The 17,067-nt window shown below is 44.7% G+C and overlaps 1 protein-coding gene across 1 annotated transcript in view; it reads right to left on the bottom strand.

Moving 5' to 3' along the window:
* The window catches only part of LOC128701914 (carboxylesterase 4A), a 307,498-nt gene that overhangs the window by 44,242 nt on the left and 246,189 nt on the right, over positions 1-17,067 (bottom strand). Inside the window, exons 8-9 of the mRNA XM_070099784.1 lie at positions 11,867-11,961; positions 10,777-11,086 (exon numbers count right to left, since the gene is read on the bottom strand). Of these exons, the coding sequence (XP_069955885.1) occupies positions 10,777-11,086; positions 11,867-11,961 (405 nt within the window). The remainder of the gene's footprint in view (positions 1-10,776; positions 11,087-11,866; positions 11,962-17,067) is intronic.

Raw genomic sequence — 17,067 nt, 5'->3', positions numbered from 1 at the left:
GCCTCCTGCAGTTCTGTGGTGGATTATACATCACTGCAATGACCACTTTGTGTTCCCCAGACTGAAGTGTACCTGCTATGTAGTCTCTTTCTCCCGTCTCATCTATTCCTTCCATTTTCTCGAATTTCCATCTGTTTTTTACGAGCAGAGCAACCCCACCTCCCCCCCTGCCCCTTCTATCTTTCCTCATGATCTGGTATCCTGGTGGGAAGATTGCATCTGTTATTGTCTCCATGAGTTTTGTTTCTGTAACTGCTATGATGTCTGGGGACTTCTCATTGATTCTTTCTTGCCATTCCTCATGTTTATTCGTTAATCCATCTGCATTTGTGTACCAAACCTTCAACTTCTGTTCTAATACTGTAACTGTGGTGCTGGGGGTGGAAACAGAGGGATCGGTGTGTGATGGTTGGTTTGGATTGTTCAGTTGCCTTGGGGGTGTCGTGGCTGGAGTCCTTCTGCAGGTGTTTCTGGGGGGTGCGCTTGTCCTTCCATTTGATCCTGGGTTATTCTGTTCTCCTTTTTCACTTCCTCCCATTTCTCCTTTCGTTTTTGAACTCTCCATTTCATTGTCTTCCTTTCGTCCTGTGTTCTGTCTCGATCGAGGTACACACTCCAGAACTCCTGCTTGCCTCTCAGCCGTGCTTTACCCTGCAGGATCATGGTTCGGGTTGATTCTGCCTTGAAAATTACTTTGAGAGGCCGATTCCTTTTCTTTGTGAACCACCAAATTCTCCAAAATTTGCCACCTGGGTCATGTCCCCCTCGCCTATCATCTTCATGATATCTTCAATCGCTTTTTTCTCCTCCTGCTTTCTTTCATCATAAGTTTCCCCTTTAGCTTTGTCTAGCCCATAGACAAACACGGATCTCTCCCTTTCCACCTCCCACTGTGACTCCCATTGCATCCTCTGATGTGTTTTAGTTTCTTCCCGTGGAGTGTTCCTTCCTTCAGTCCCTTCCCTAGTTATGGCCCCTATGCTTCTGGGTTTATCCTTCCTGCTCACCTGCTCCTGGCCCCCACAGGTATCTGGTAAGGTCCTTGCACATGTCCTAGTTCCTTCAATGTCTTCCAACCTCTCATTCTGTCCTAGTGTGCTCCCTGTCTTTGTTTTGGCCCCATGTGGGTTTGACAGGACCTCTGCATACAGTTTAGTTTCCTTGCTTCCTTCAGACCTGTTGTCTGTGTTTGATGTAGCCATTGCCGATGCTACTTCTGTAATATCTTTGTCTCTGTGCTGTTTCAGATGTCTCAGCTCCTCTTCTAATCTCTCTATCTTGATTTCTGCTGCTGTGGCCTGTTGCTTCCACCTTCTGCATTCTGCTGCTAACCTCTCTTCCATCTTCCTTTCCAGCTCATCTAGTCTCCTTCCCCAGTCTTCCTCCCTTTTTTTGAGCTCTACCTCACATTCCTCCCTCCCAGATTCGTCCTTGGAGCCCCTTGTCCTCATCCTGGTTAGGGGGAGGGGAATAGATGGTTAGGAGGAGAGGGGATGGATGGTTGTGGGGGAGGGGGAGGATGGTTATTGGAGGGGTAGAGATAGTTGGGGGAGGGGGTTAGATGGTTTGGGGGAGAGAGGGGATGGATGGTTATGGGGGAGGGGGAGGATGGTTATTGGAGGGGGAGGATGGTTATTGGAGGAAGGGAGGTAGTTGAGGGGGTTAGACGGTTTGGGGAGGGGTTAGGTGGTTTGGGGGAGGGGTAGGTGGCTAAGGTGAGGTGGTTAGGGGAGGAGGGGTACATGTTTGTGTCAAGTGTTTGTGTCAAGTGGTGGAGGGTGTGTGTGTGTGTGTGTGTGTGCGTGTGGTGTGTGTGTGTGGTGTGTGTGTGTGGTGTGTGTGTGTGGTGTGTGTGTGTGTGGTGTGTGTGTGTGTGTGTGTGTGGTTGTGTGTGTGGTGTGTGTGTGTGTGTGTGTGTGTATGTGTTTATGTATGTATGTGTGTGTGTATGTGTGCGTGTGTGTGTGTTTGTGTGTGTGTGTGTGTCTACACTTGTGTGTGCTTGTGTGTGAGGGAGGGAGGGTTAGGGGGGAGGTAGGTGGTGTGGTTGAAAGATCCGTCGTGTAGGCACAAATTTAGTCTCATTTATCTTTCCCAATTATGCTACTCTCTCCACTTATTGTCCTTTCTGGATTTACGTATTAATTGTTGCTGGTTATTATCATTTTCCTTGTTCAACATTGAGAGAGGACTTCCTAGCTTCCTAAGTATTCTTACTGCTAATAACTACCGGTAGTAACACTGCCTGTGTGCGTGTGTGCATGTGTGTGTGTGAGTGTGTGTGTGTGTGTATGAGAGTGTCTTGTGCGGTGTAATGACTGGCCGCAGCTTCTTGTGACCTGACACAACCCTCCTGGGACCTGACCCTAGCACCGTCTTACAATGTTGCCCTTAAAAGCTTGTCCCACCTACCTTTTCACACTCGTCAACACAATATTCTCTGTCTATGCTATTTCTATTCTAATTCTGGTAATAGCTTGCAGGAGTGAGTGACCAGTATCAAACAGTATGCAAGGCCAGCCAGGGCCGTCAACATGCAAACCACAAATAGGCGAATAACTTGCGGTGACAGTTGCCAGCTGCTGATGACCAAGTCGTCGTACGTAGGCCTTAAATCCCTATTTTGGAGATCCTTCACCCGTGATGATTATAACCATATATTCTCATACATCCCGCTTCCTCACGCGATTTCACTCTTCACTGATGATAGTATACACTTCACATTATATACACTTCACTTTATATGTATAATGGCGCACAACTTGTCGTGACGTCACTTCTTCAGGCCTACCGCTGCCAATGTGGCAACAGCGCCTAAGACCCCCAACGGTTTGCGCTTTGAAATATTATGTTTTCAGCTTTCCTCTCACTTTCTTTAACTAATAACTTTAATTATCACTCGTAGTATTGTTCACTGACGTTCCACTACCACTGATTACTGCTAGCTGTTATTGCACGCCTTACAACGCTAAGGATCTCGGAGCCTTGTTACCCACGTCTTCACCCCACGGACCCACGCGGTGTGTGTGTGTCTGTGTCTGTGTGTGTGTGTCTGTGTGTGTCTGTGTGTGTGTGTGTCAGTGTGAACTCACCTAGTTTTGGTCGATTCACAGCTCCTGGCCCGGACTCGTCACTGGTCGTTACTAGGTGACTCATCCTGCTCCATGAGCTTCATCATACCTCTTCTTAAAGCTATGTATGGCTCTTGCCTCCACTACATAACTTCCCACACTATTCCACTTCCTGACAACTCTGTGACTAAAGAAATACTTCCTAACATCCCTATGATTCATCTGAATCTTCAACTTCCAACCGTCACCCCTTGATGCTGTGTTCCATCTCTGGAACATCCTGTGTGTGTGTGTGTGTGTACTCACCTATTTGTGGTTGCAGGGGTCGAGTCATAGCTCCTGGCCCCGCCTCTTCACTGATTGCTACTAGGTCCTCTCTCTCCCTGCTCCATGAGCTTCATCAAACCTCGCCTTAAAACTATGTATGGTTTCCGCCTCCACTACGTCACTTTCTAGGCAATTCCACTGCCTGACTACTCTATGACTGAAGAAATACTTCCTAACATCCCTTTGACTCATCTGAGTCTTCAACTTCCAATTATGACCTTTCGTTTCTGTGTCCCATCTTTGGAACATCCCGTCTTTGTACACCTTGTCTATTCCGCACAGTATTTTATATGTCGTTATCATGTCTCCCCTGACCCTCCTGTCCTCCAGTGTCGTCAGGCCGATTTCCCTCAACCTTTCTTCGTAGGACAATCCCCTTAACTCTGGGACTAGTCTTGTTGCAAACCTTTGTACTTGCTCTAATTTTTTGACGTGCTTCACCAGGTGTGGGTTCCAAACTGGTGCTGCATCCTCCAGTATGGGCTTGACGTAAATGGTATACAGAGTCTTGAACGATTCCTTACTGAGGTATCGGAACGCTATCCGCAGGTTTGCCAGACACCCGTATGCTGCAGCAGTTACCTGATTGATGTGTGCCTCAGGAGATATGCTCGGTGTTATACTCACCCCCAGATCTTTTTCGTTGAATGAGGTTTGCAGTCTTTGCCCATCTAGACTATATTGTGTTTGCGGTCTTCTTTGCCCCTCCCCAATCTTCATGACTTTGGATTTGGCAGGGTTAACTCAAGGAGCCAGTTGCTGGACCAGGCTTGTAGCCTGTCCAGGTCTCTTTGTAGTCCTGCCTGATCCTCGTCCGATTTGATTCCTCTCATTAACTTCACATCATCTGCAAACAAGGACACTTCTGAGTCTATCCCTTCCGTTATGTCATTCACATATACCAAAAACAGCACAGGTCCTAGGGCTGACCCCTGTGGAACCCCGCTTGTCACAGGCGCCCACTCTGACACCTCGTCACGTACCATGACTCGTTGTTGCCTCCCTGTCAGGTATTCTCTGATCTATTGCAGTGCCTTTCTTGTTATGTGTGCCTGATCCTCTAGTTTTTGCAGTAACCTCTTGTGAGGAACTGTGTCGAAAGCCTTCTTGCAGTCCAAAAAAATGCAGTCAATCCACCCCTCTCTCTCTCTTGTCTTATTTCTGTCACCTTGTCATAAAACTCCAGTAGGTTTGTGGCACAGGATTTTCCTTCCCTAAAACCGTGCTGGTTGTCAATTATACACTTGTTTCTTTCCAGGTGCTCCACCACTCTCCTCCTGACGATCTTCTCCATGACTTTGTATACTATACACGGTATTGATACAGGTCTGTAGTTTAATGCCTCCTGTCTGTCTCCCTTTTTAAAAATTTGGACTACATTTGCCATCTTCCATACCTCAGGGAGTTGCCCAGTTTCAATGGATGTGTTGAAGATCTTTGTTAATGGTACACACAGCTTCTCTGCTCTCTCTCTTAGGACCCACAGAGAGATGTCTGGTCCCACCGCCTTTGAGGTGTCAAGTTCACACAGCAGCTTCTTCACCTCCTCCTTGGTTATGTGTGCCTCATCCAGCACTTGTTGGTGTTCCCCCCTGTTCTGATTTCCTGTGGTCCTACTGGTTTCTGCTGTAAATACTTCTTTAAATCTCGTGTTGAGCTCCTCACATACCTCTCGGTCGTTTCTTGTGAACTACCCATCACCCTTCCTCAGTCTGATTACCTGGTCCTTGACTGTTGTTTTCCTCCTGATGTGGCTATACAACAGCTTCGGGTCAGACTTGACTTTAGATGCTATATCATTTTCACATTGTCGCTGAGCCTCCCTTCTTGTCGGTGCATATTTGTTTCTGGCTCTTCCGCTAATCTCTTTATTTTCCTGAGTTCTCTGTCTTCTGTACCTTTTCCATTCTCTAGTACACCTAGTTTTTGCCTCTCTACACCTTTGGGTGAACCAAAGACTCGTTCTGTTCTTCCCATTATTTCTGTTTCCCTTGGGAACAAACCTTTCCTCTGCTCCCTTGCATTTTCTTGTCACATAGTGCATCATTTCTTGTACTGGTTTTTCTGTCAGTTCCCTCTCCCATTGACTGTCTTGCAGAAAGTTCCTCATGCCTGAGTAGTTCCCCCTTTTGTAGTTTGGCTACTCTCTCCACTTTTGGTCACTAGCTCCAAGGGGCTTTTCATACATGATATCTTGATGTCTTGGGCCCGTTGTTGTTTATAATATATATCAATGATCTTGATGAAGGAATTACTAGTGATATGAGCAAATTCGCCGATGACACGAAGATAGGTAGGATAATTGATTCAAACGTAGATGTTAGGGAACTTCAGGAGGATTTAGACAAACTCTACTCTTGGTCAGAAAAGTGGCAGATGCAGTTCAATGTAGATAAATGCAAGGTTCTGAAGCTCGGGAGTGTCCATAACCCTAGCACATATAAGTTAAATAATGTAGAACTTAGCCATACAGATTGCGAAAAGGACTTGGGGGTTATGGTAAGCAGCAACCTTAAACCAAGACAGCAATGCCTAAGCGTACGTAATAAGGCAAATAGATTACTGGGATTTATATCAAGAAGTGTAAGCAACAGAAGTCCAGAGGTCATACTGCAGCTTTATACATCATTAGTAAGGCCTCACCTAGATTATGCAGCTCAATTCTGGTCTCCATATTACAGAATGGACATAAATTTGTTAGAAAACATTCAGCGTAGGATGACTAAATTAATACATAGCATTAGAAATCTTCCTTATGAAGAAAGATTGAAGACTCTTAAGTTACATTCACTTGTTAGACGAAGAATGAGGGGAGACCTGATCGAAGTGTATAAGTGGAAGATAGGTATTAATAAAGGGGATATTAACAAGGTCTTGAGGATATCTCTCCAAGAGAGAACCCGCAGTAATGGATTTAAATTAGATAAGTTTAGATTTAGAAAGGACATAGGAAAGTATTGGTTTGGAAATAGGGTAGTTGATGAGTGGAACAGTCTACCTAGTTGGGTTATTGAGGCTAGGACTTTGGGTAGTTTCAAATTTAGGTTGGATAAGTACATGAGTGGGAGGGGTTGGATTTGAGAGGGACTTGCACATCGGAGCTTGTTTCTTGGGTGGCATTGAAAATTGGGTTGGTCAAATATTTGTTAGTGGGATGAATTGTAAAGGGCCTGCCTAGTATGGGCCAACAGGCCTGCTGCAGTGTTCCTCCTTTCTTATGTTCTTATGTAGAACTACTCAAGGTGAATACAAGGTCCAGTCTTGCTGGATCATCCTCATCTCTCTCTCTGGTTGTCTCTAACATGTTGATGCATGAGGTTTTCCAGAACCACATCCATCATCTTGGCTCTCCATGTTTCGGGACCCCCATGGGGCTCCAGGTTTTCCCAGTCAATCTCCTTGTCATTGAAATCACTCATAACTAGTAACTTTGCTCCCCCCGTGAGTGCTCTTCTGGCCACCTCGGCTAGTGTGTCGACCATTGCACTGTTGCTCTCATCGTATTCTTCTCTTAGCCTCCTGCAGTTCTGTGGTGGGTTGTACTTTACTGCAATTATCACCTTATGTCCCTCAGACTGGATTGTTCCTACTAAGTAGTCCCTTTCGCCCGTGCCGTCCATTCCTTCCATTTTCCCCACTGGTTTTTAACGAGCAGTGCAACTCCTCCCCTTCTCCTCACTCTGTCTTTCCTGAGGATTTGATATCTGGTTGGAAAGATTGCATCTGTTATCATTCTGGTGAGTTTTGTTTCTATGAGTGCTGTTATGTCTGGGGATGTCTCCTTGATTCTTTCATGCCACTCCACGCACTTATTTGTTATACCATCTGCATTTGTATACCACACCTTCAACTTCTTTTCTAAGACTGTGGTCTTGGGGGGTATATTGGGATTGGGGAAGTGGGAGACCTGATAGGGAGCTATGGGTGGTTGCTGTGGGGGTGGAGTTTGTAATGCAGTGGGTGGGGTCATTGGATATGGCATGGGTGTTTTGGTTTAGAATGTTTGGTTGCACTGGGGTTGACCTGGTTGGGGGGCTTCTATAGGAAGTTGTGAGGGAGGCTGTATTTGATCTTCTTCCTGGGCCTGGGATCTCCTGTCTGTCTCCTCCATCCCCTCTCTTTCCTCCTTTCGCCTTTGTACCATCTCTCTCAGTTTCTGTCTTTCTTCTTGTGTTCTGTTGTGGTCGAGATACACCTTCCTGTATGCCGGTATGTCCCTTAATCTCGCTTTCTCCTGCAGGATCCTGTTCCGAGTCGATTCTGCCTTGAAAGTCACTTTCACTGGCCGGGTTCTTCTTCTTGCAAACCCTCCTATTCTCCGAAAATTTTCCAGCTGGGTCATGTCATCTTCTCCTATTGCTTTTATGATGCTTTCATTTGCTTTTTTCCCTTGTTTTCTTGCTTCATATGTTTCCCCTTCAACTTCCTGGAGCCCATACACAAAGACTGACCTCTCCCTTTCTTTCTCCCACAGTGTATCCTTGTATATCCACTCATTCAATTTATTTACCTCCATTGCAGCTTTCCTTACTTCAATTTCACTATCTATTGTACTTAGGCTCAGTGGCCTGTCATATCCCCTTCTCGGCTTTCCCTGGGCTCTGCTGTGGTCTGTTAGGGCCTCCACATATAGCTTAGCTCTTTCATTTACTACAGTCCACTCTGCTAGAGCTTCTACATGCAGTTTTGCTCCTTTCCCTACAGTCCCCTTATTTGTGACTGAGGTAGTAGCCTCTGATGTCATTCCCAAAATGTTCTTTAGTTCTTTAGGCTGTTTCAGATTTTTCAGTTCCTCTTCTAATCTCAGTATCCTAACCTCTGCTGCTATGACTTGCATCTCCCACTTCTTGCTTACCATATCAATCCTCTCTTCCATTCTCATGATAAGTTTATCTAGTTTCTTTTCCCATTTTTGCTCCCTTTTTGTGGGCTCTGCTGCCCAATCTTCTTTCGCAGATTCATCCTCCTGTCCGCTGGTTTTCCTTCCTGCTATCTGGCAACCCATTTTTTTTTATTGCCTCAGAATGGAAAACTTATGTAATTCTGTGTGTTAGGTTAATAGTGTGTTTGTCCGAGTGTGGGGGGAAGGTAGAGGAGGAACTGTGGACAGTGACTATATGGGAGAGGGGTGGGGAGGGGGAATATGGGGAGTGAGGAGGGAAAAGCAAGGGGGAGAATGGGAGAGAGAGAGAGGGGGGGCAAGAGGGAGAGCTGGGGAGGAGGGTAAATGAGAGTGGGGGAGGGATTAGGGGAAGGAGTGAGAGGTTGTTGGGGGAGGGGGGAGTGTATATGTGAGTCTGTATATGTGGGTGGGTGGGAGGGTGTGTGTGTGTGCGTGTGTGTGTGTGCGTGTGTGTGTGCATGTGTGTGCATGTGTGTGTGCATGTGTGTGTGTGCGTGTGTGTGTGTACGTGTGTGTGTGTGTCTGTGTGTGTGTGTGTCTGTGTGTGTGTGTGTGTGTGCGTGCGTGCGTGTGTGTGCGTGTGTGTGTGTGTGTGTGTGTGTGTGTGTGTATACTCACCTAATTGTGGCTGCAGGAGTCGAGACTCAGCTTCTGGCCCCGCCTCTTTACTGATCGCTACTAGGTCCTCTCCCTCTCTGCTTCCTGAGCTTTGTCATACCTCTTGTCTACGCTATTCCACTTCCTGACGACTCTATGACTGAAGAAATACTTCCTAAAGTCCCTTTGACTCGTCTGAGTCTTCAGCTTCCAGTTGTGACCTCTTGTTTCTGTGTCCCCTCTCTGGAACATCCTCTCTCTGTCCACCTTGTCTGTTCCCCGCAGTATCTTGTATGTCGTTATCATGTCTCCCCTGACCCTTCTGTCCTCCAGTGTCGTCAGTCCAATTTCCTTCAACCTTTCCTCGTACGGCATTCCCCTGAGCTCTGGGACTAGCCTTGTTGCAAACCTTTGTACTTTCTCTAACTTCTTGACGTGTGTGTGTGTGTGTGTGTGTGCGTGCATATGTGAATGAGTGATTGTATATGTGTGTGTACTCACCTAGTTGTGGTTGCAGGGGTCAATTCACAGTTCCTGGCCCAACTTCTTCAGTGAGTTTGTGTGTACTCACCTAATTGTGTGTGGGGGGGTTTATGGATTTATTAAGTGTCTGAAAAGTAGGTGGAATTGTGCGTTGGAGTGTTATGTGGAGTCTGTGGTCCCTTTACCTGGCCACAACCTCTTGTGACCTGACCCCCACCCTCCTGGGACCTGACCCCCACCCTCCTGGGACCTGACCCCCACCCTCCTGGGACTTGACCTGCACCTACTTACAATGCTGCCATTTATGCTTTTCCCACTACCTCGGCTTATAATAACTTACTCGCTTTGTTCCATAGATTACCAATTGCTATCCCTTATTGAGTACTTGAGTGCCTATTCTTTATGGTGCTAGAAGAGTTGGACTGTTCACAATCAGCTTGGTGGTTAATTGGTACCCGAGGCCCAAATCCAAAACAACCACACATAGGTGAATACAGTACTTGCAATGCAGCTGTAGCATTATTATTAATATAATCAATGGGGAAGCGCTAAACCCGGAGGATTATACAGTGCCTAGGACGGGGGGGTATGTGGAAGGAATTCAGGCTTAATTCGGGGAACTGGAGCACAGATCCAATTCCATAAGTCAAGAGCCCCTCGCCAACATCAAGGAACCTTCCTTGAGGGGGCAGCTGTAGCAGCCTGTAGAGTGTCCAGCTCGATGTGACGTCCTGGCGTAGATCCACCTTAATTTCTTCTCGTTATACAATGTACCCTATTCACTGTATTTCTATCACTGGTCACACTATTGTTTCACTTTATCTTTCATGGGTGACACATGGCAACGTCGCCTGAGCCCTGCCCGCTCTGGATGCGCCACCACGCTTTACTTTCTAGATCACTTACAATATTGTGGCTCTTCCCACACTTATGTGGCTCAGACAGATTGCAAATCGCTTCAAGGAATTGTTCACTACCCTAACACACTTAGCAGCACTACGGTACACTTGGGTAACCCTCAAAAACACTTATGATCGCGGAGCACGGAAGGCGTGACTTGCGCACGCTGTGTCCCTACTGTGTGTGTGTGTGTTCGCCTAGATGGAGTTGTGGGGGTTGAGCTCCGGTTCTTGGACCGCCTCGTAAGCTTTTCTTTGATGAAAGACCGTGTTACCGATTAGTGAATAGATGCGCATGCATTGCAGAAGTTTTTTGGGGTGCAACGTTGCACTCTGTGCAATTGCGTAGCTTTATCAAGCTGTGTAAATATCATGTTGTGGCAAGCTTTATCAAGCTATGTGTGTGTGTGGATGTGTATTGTCACAGACATAAACACGTGACTGCTACTTACCTTGCCAAGACACCCGTTCTGGAGAGCAGTAAACATCAACTTACCTGGCAATTGTGGGTGATAGTGCTAGGGTGGTGGTGACCCTGGGTGAGGTTGGCTTGGATGAGGGTGTGGCTGGCTGGGTGCTGGTGGTGGTAGTGTCGGGGGCGGCCGTGGTGGTGGTGTTGGACTGCAGGAAGTAAAAGGGATCTGGAGGCTTAACGACGCCGTAGAAGAGGTTAGGGTCGATGCTCACCTCCCACGAGTTGGGGTCGGGAGGGTAAGTTTTACCAGCGGCCTCCAGCTCTGGCACCAGCCAGGTCCACAGTGCCAGCTGATGAGCTCGGTACTGCGATCCCACGGTGGGCGGCACACCTTGAAGGAGACAAGCAGTGAGGCAGGTGTCTGTTAGGTATGAATCCCAATACCCTACACAACAACTATTGTCACTATGATTTGACAGTAGACAGCTACCATTTCAACACTATTCCATATTGTAGTGCAATATCTTACTAGAGTATTTAAACATATACTAACTTAGATCAGAAATGTAATGCACAGAATATCAGTATCATTAGTTGTTAATATTAATATAAGGATAGTTTGTGCTTAAATGACTCTTAATACCGTAAATGGTAAATGAAATGACTCATAACTTCCCTATATTATCAAGTAGAGACTTTATAATGGTCTGGAACGAATCGAAATGCCGTCTAGGATTTCCATTCCAAATTGTGGGTTAACTGTAGTAGCTCCTTCGAATGTTAGATGTGACTGGTTTTGCCTGTACTTCCCTCATGTTGTATTCTGGGACTCTGCCGCTTCATGGTACTGTCTGGTACTTCGTCCTCTCTTAGATACTCACCCACCCTGCGGTACTCATCTTTGTGATCATACACCCTAGGAGTACTGCCTCGTATTCATCAACTCTGTGAAGTACTTAGGACTCTGCAGTACTCATTCTTAGGAGCTCACCCTCCATTAGTTTCTGCATGTTACTCAGCATGTGTACTGACTGTGGTATACTGACTCTCCCTTGGGTACTCCCTGACTACCACCCAGCCGGAGACACTTATCTTTAGCTACTTACTCACCCCGAGATACTGCCTGGCGCTCACCTACCCTGGAGTACATCCCGGCCCCTGGGGTACTCACCCACTCTGAGGTACTGTCTGGTGTCGGGCAGGTATCGCGGCCATGCCACAGCAGCGAAGCCTGGTGACGGAGACTCTCTGGGCAGGTTTGGATCACTGTCAAGTAAGAATTAAAACGTACATAGTCTGTGAGGGGGCTCTTGATCCAATGAACATGAGCTATTTTCTCTTTCCTTGAAGTGTATCTAACTGCGTCCCATTCTAACGATGCTATATGATCCCTATAGGTTTAGTGCTTCCCCTAAATTATAATAATTATTATTAACAGTAATTTTAATATTAAGAATGATTACAATACAATCAATAATCATAATTATAATTAATATTTAATTATTTTAATTAAAATATAATTTAATAATTATTATTTACAGATTTATAATTCACTATTTTATTAACATGAGATATTGGGAATCTCATCACAGGAGAAAATTAAACGTTTCGCACACAAATGAGCGAAACGTTTTTAAATTTAAGACTCATTCTATATTTGGGCCTGTATACACCTGTCACCTCGCTACACTGGTCATTAATTTGAGAATGTCGAGTCACTCAGATAGCTGGATTTGAGCAGTATTGATAATTTTGTTTGGGGAAGCGCTAAATTCGTAAGGGTCATGCAGCACCTGGATGAGGGTTTCTTCAGGTCTGATAGGAGGGGGGTAAGCGTTTCTCCAAATCCTTGGATCAAGAGGACGAAAACGAGATAATGTTTCGAATCACGTAGAAATTGGGCAACCAAAACGATGAGTGAAGAGACATTTCTGAGTAAAATTTTTGAGTCATAGAAATATATCAACATTTTTAATTTATAGGAAAATATCGACTTTTAAGTCATCGAATCAATATTTTCAGTCAGAAAATAAAATTACGTTTTTTGAGCCCCCAAAAATGTCAGCATTTTGGGATTCATTTAAATATCGCCTTTTTTACGTTACATTGAAAGGTTAATAAATTAGACAGTTGGGCAACATTTGGGTATCTTTACTATGGAAACGATTCGCCAACTAGTGGCTTCCTCAGTCCAATACAGAGAATGGTTGAAGATCAGAGTATGAGGTAATCAGTCCCTCAGAAGTAATCGTCGGATCTTCACCCATTTTTCTCTATATTGGACTGATGAAGTCACTGGCTGGCGAAACGTTCCCACAATAAAGATACCCAAGTGTTTCACATCGACGCTTCTTCGTTACGTTCAAATATCGTCTTTCGTGAAGTGACGGGCAAAGGAAGTGAAGTGACGGGCAAAGGAAGTGAAGTGACGAGCAAAGGGAGTGAAGTGACGAGCAAAGGGAGTGAAGTGACGAGCAAAGGGAGTGAAGTGACGAGCAAAGGGAGTGAAGTGACGAGCAAAGGGAGTGAAGTGACGAGCAAAGGGAGTGAAGTGACGAGCAAAGGGAGTAAAGTGACGAGCAAAGGGAGTGAAGTGACGAGCAAAGGGAGTGAAGTGACGAGCAAAGGGAGTGAAGTGACGAGCAAAGGGAGTGAAGTGACGAGCAAAGGGAGTGAAGTGACGAGCAAAGGGAGTGAAGTGACGAGCAAAGGGAGTGAAGTGACGAGCAAAGGGAGTGAAGTGACGAGCAAAGGGAGTGCAGTGACGAGCAAAGGGAGTGCAGTGACGAGCAAAGGGAGTGAAGTGACGAGCAAAGGGAGTGAAGTGACGAGCAAAGGGAGTGAAGTGACGAGCAAAGGGAGTGAAGTGACGAGCAAAGGGAGTGAAGTGACGAGCAAAGGGAGTGAAGTGACGAGCAAAGGGAGTGAAGTGACGAGCAAAGGGAGTGAAGTGACGAGCAAAGGGAGTGAAGTGACGAGCAAAGGGAGTGAAGTGACGAGCAAAGGGAGTGAAGTGACGAGCAAAGGGAGTGAAGTGACGAGCAAAGGGAGTGAAGTGACGAGCAAAGGGAGTGAAGTGACGAGCAAAGGGAGTGAAGTGACGAGCAAAGGGAGTGAAGTGACGAGCAAAGGGAGTGAAGTGACGAGCAAAGGGAGTGAAGTGACGAGCAAAGGGAGTGAAGGGACGAACAAAGGGAGTGAAGGGACGAACAAAGGAAGTGCAGGGACGAACAAAGGAAGTGAAGGGACGAACAAAACAAGTGAAGGGTCGAACAAAGGAAGTGAAGTGAAGAACAAAGGAATGGCTACTCACATTATTTAAAACACATGAAAAGTTGGAGGCTCGATACTCCGTCTTCGTGGGAGACAGAAACCCTACACTCTACCTGTCTAGTCATCCCAATAGAAATAAGCCACTTTGATCTGGCTTATCCTACGTAATTTACATATGTTACTATGTATGATACTTGTACTTGTGTGTACCTCTACCAAAATAAACTTACACAAAGTCGTGTTAACACAGGTGTTGAGAGAGATGTCCCAACACCTGTGTTAACACAGCAGCCTTCACTAGCTGAGTAACTGGAGTGAGAAAGTTAGCTATGCTGCTCTGTTATCGCAGAGTGAAGCAAGTTCAACTCTTCGCAAGTTTATTTCTAACCAAGACTCACAAAATCGTAATAACACGGTTGTAAACAAACCAGAGAACTGGTGGGGTTTGGACCCATGGCAAGTGAGTCGTAGCCAGCTGACCTAAAGAGGAAAACTTTCGTTTTTCTTTTTAGGTCAATCTGCCACGGTGGGACACTGCCGGTTTGTTAAAAAATTATTATTATTATTATTATTATTATTATTATTATTATTATTATTATTATTATTATTATTATTATTATTATTATTATTATTATTATCATGTATCTTCTTTAGAGGGACCTTTACGTGGTTGCTAAAATTTGTTATTTTCCTTTTTCTTCCTCCAACTTTAGTTTATATTTTGCACATAACTCGTAAACGCCTCAGCCGATCTGCTTTAAATTTTCTCCGATGGTTTATGGTTAATAAACCAAGATTCCTGGAGAAAATAGCATATTCACTTGACCTATGATCAAAGTTGTTGGTACAAATTTACCCATTTTTTCGTGTAAAAAGGGTGAAATTTAATGCCCTTTAAATCACGTTAACTAAATTTTTGTTTACCTCTTCTGAACTGCTTCGGTATTTAATGGTTGATGCATCTTAGGGCAAGATAGTACCCATTACTTTTAGTTTTACCCATAGATGATGCATCTTTGGGTTAGGATAGTAGCCATTAATTTTAGTTTTACCACATTAGTTTGTATAGGTGCAAATTTGAAATTTTATTAAAATTGTTCAAAAAACTGGAATCGTTTGGAATCAGATCAATTACTGAAGAATGTATTTTTAATCGGCTTCAAACGTTCAGCCTTTGTGGGCTTTATCAAAAGAAATTTTGATGGTCACGTTAAGCTTTGTAAATTTCAATTTGCCAGTTTTATTAAATTGTTTTCCCCCCTGTAACAGCTGGCGAATACTTCTTCCGATAGATTTCAACCTTTCAACACTTGTGTATCCTACTCAGAAGAAAGGTGGAGCTGTTAACATGTGCTATGTTGTCGATTTTAATTTTGACATAGTATTATTTTCCATTAAACAACTGAAGCTGCCTTTTCTGAACGGCATCAATATTGCCTGGCTGATATATGGGAAAGTGGAACAGAATTCCTTCTCCGAAAGCCTTGCGTATCGTAAGAAGTGACTAAAATCCCGGAAGCAAGGGGCTAGTAACCCCTTCTCTTGTATGCATTACTAAATTTAAAAAGGGAAACTATCGTTTTTCTTTTTAGGTCACCCTGTCTTGGTGGGATATGGCCGGTTTGTTGAGAAAAAAATCTTGTGAAAATTTTTTAAGGTTACTTAGGTTGTGTAGATGAAACCATTCAGTTTAATGACAATTACCTTGTAATTGTTCATTTTTGTGTCATAACTGGAGAATAATTCTTCTGGTCGTCTTCAAACTTTAAGTGCTTTTGTGATTTTTGAAAACTTAGCCTTGATTTTGGGTTGTGTAAGTTTTAGTTTTTTAACTTTATTAAAGAAGTTAATTTTTTGCGAAACTGGAGAATGTCTCGCGATCTAATTTAAATTTTAAACGCTGGTGAAACTTACTTATTAGAAAGTTTGGATTGAGTTTGGCCTGTGTTGGTGTCAGTTTGCAAATTTTATTGAGGAAATTGGGAAAACCAAAATGCTGGTTTTCATGCGACAATTTATGAATATTTCTTTCCATTTATTTCAAAACTTCAACACTGATTGGCTTCTGATTGGCTTTAAACTTAGTGTTTGTAAATTTTGGAAAAAATAAAAAAGATAATGCCTATTCCGACTGGCTTAAGATTTCAAAACCAGTGTTTCATACTGGAAAATCTGGGTTTTGGGCTGTATAGGTCGCAAATTTCCATTTTTATTTCGGTAATTGGGATAATAGTTGCTATGTGATAACTTGTTAAGACCTCTTCTGATTAGCATCAAAACCTCAGTGCCAATATTTAACTGCATTAGTAACTTTCGCCGCACTCTGCACTGTTCCAATCGCGTGCATTGTGGTACAGGTGGTTGAAATTATGGAATACAGGGATGCGTTACTCTGATCGCGCAGTGACCGAAATTCTTTCAGCTACACTTAAAGCCTGTCGTTTATATGATTGTCACTGGGGCTGCATATTGTCTGTACTCCACCAGTGAAGAGAATAAGATTTCGTTCGGATTTTTAACCCCGGAGGGTTAGCCACCCAGGATAACCCAAGAAAGTCAGTGCGTCATCGAGGACTGTCTAACTTATTTCCATTGGGGTCCTTAATCTTGTCCCCCAGGATGCGACCCACACCAGTCGACTAACACCCAGGTACCTATTTGCTGCTAGGTGAACAGGACAACAGGTGTAAGGAAACGTGTCAGAATGTTTCCACCCGCCGGGAATCGAACCCGGGCCCTCCGTGTGTGAAGCGGGAGCTTTAGCCACCAGGCCACCGGGCCACTTTCATTTCGTAAACAGGGAGCAGAGTAAATTCTGAACGTATATACGTTGAAGGATGCACATCTCTCCTTGTATATCCTAGGTTGTGGTGTTATGGAGCAGTGAGCAGGCCATCAACACCTCGCTAAATGATCATGAGTTCAGCCAGACACTACCGCTTATGGATGTTTTCGCCCGAGGTGGATGACACATTCTCAGGAGTCATAGGGGGCGGCTCCACTACCAGTTTTAACTTAACGATGAGTTTGAAAAGTTGGTCATTGCTTTACGGCCGAGGTAAGAGGCGGCGCGGAGAACCCTAAAGGCCGCGGTTAATG

This window comes from Cherax quadricarinatus, chromosome 69 (assembly GCF_038502225.1).
Source record: "Cherax quadricarinatus isolate ZL_2023a chromosome 69, ASM3850222v1, whole genome shotgun sequence".
NCBI classification, from domain to species: domain Eukaryota; kingdom Metazoa; phylum Arthropoda; class Malacostraca; order Decapoda; family Parastacidae; genus Cherax; species Cherax quadricarinatus.
Note: the sequence above shows the minus strand (reverse complement) of the source record. Positions and strands in the feature narration are given on the sequence as shown.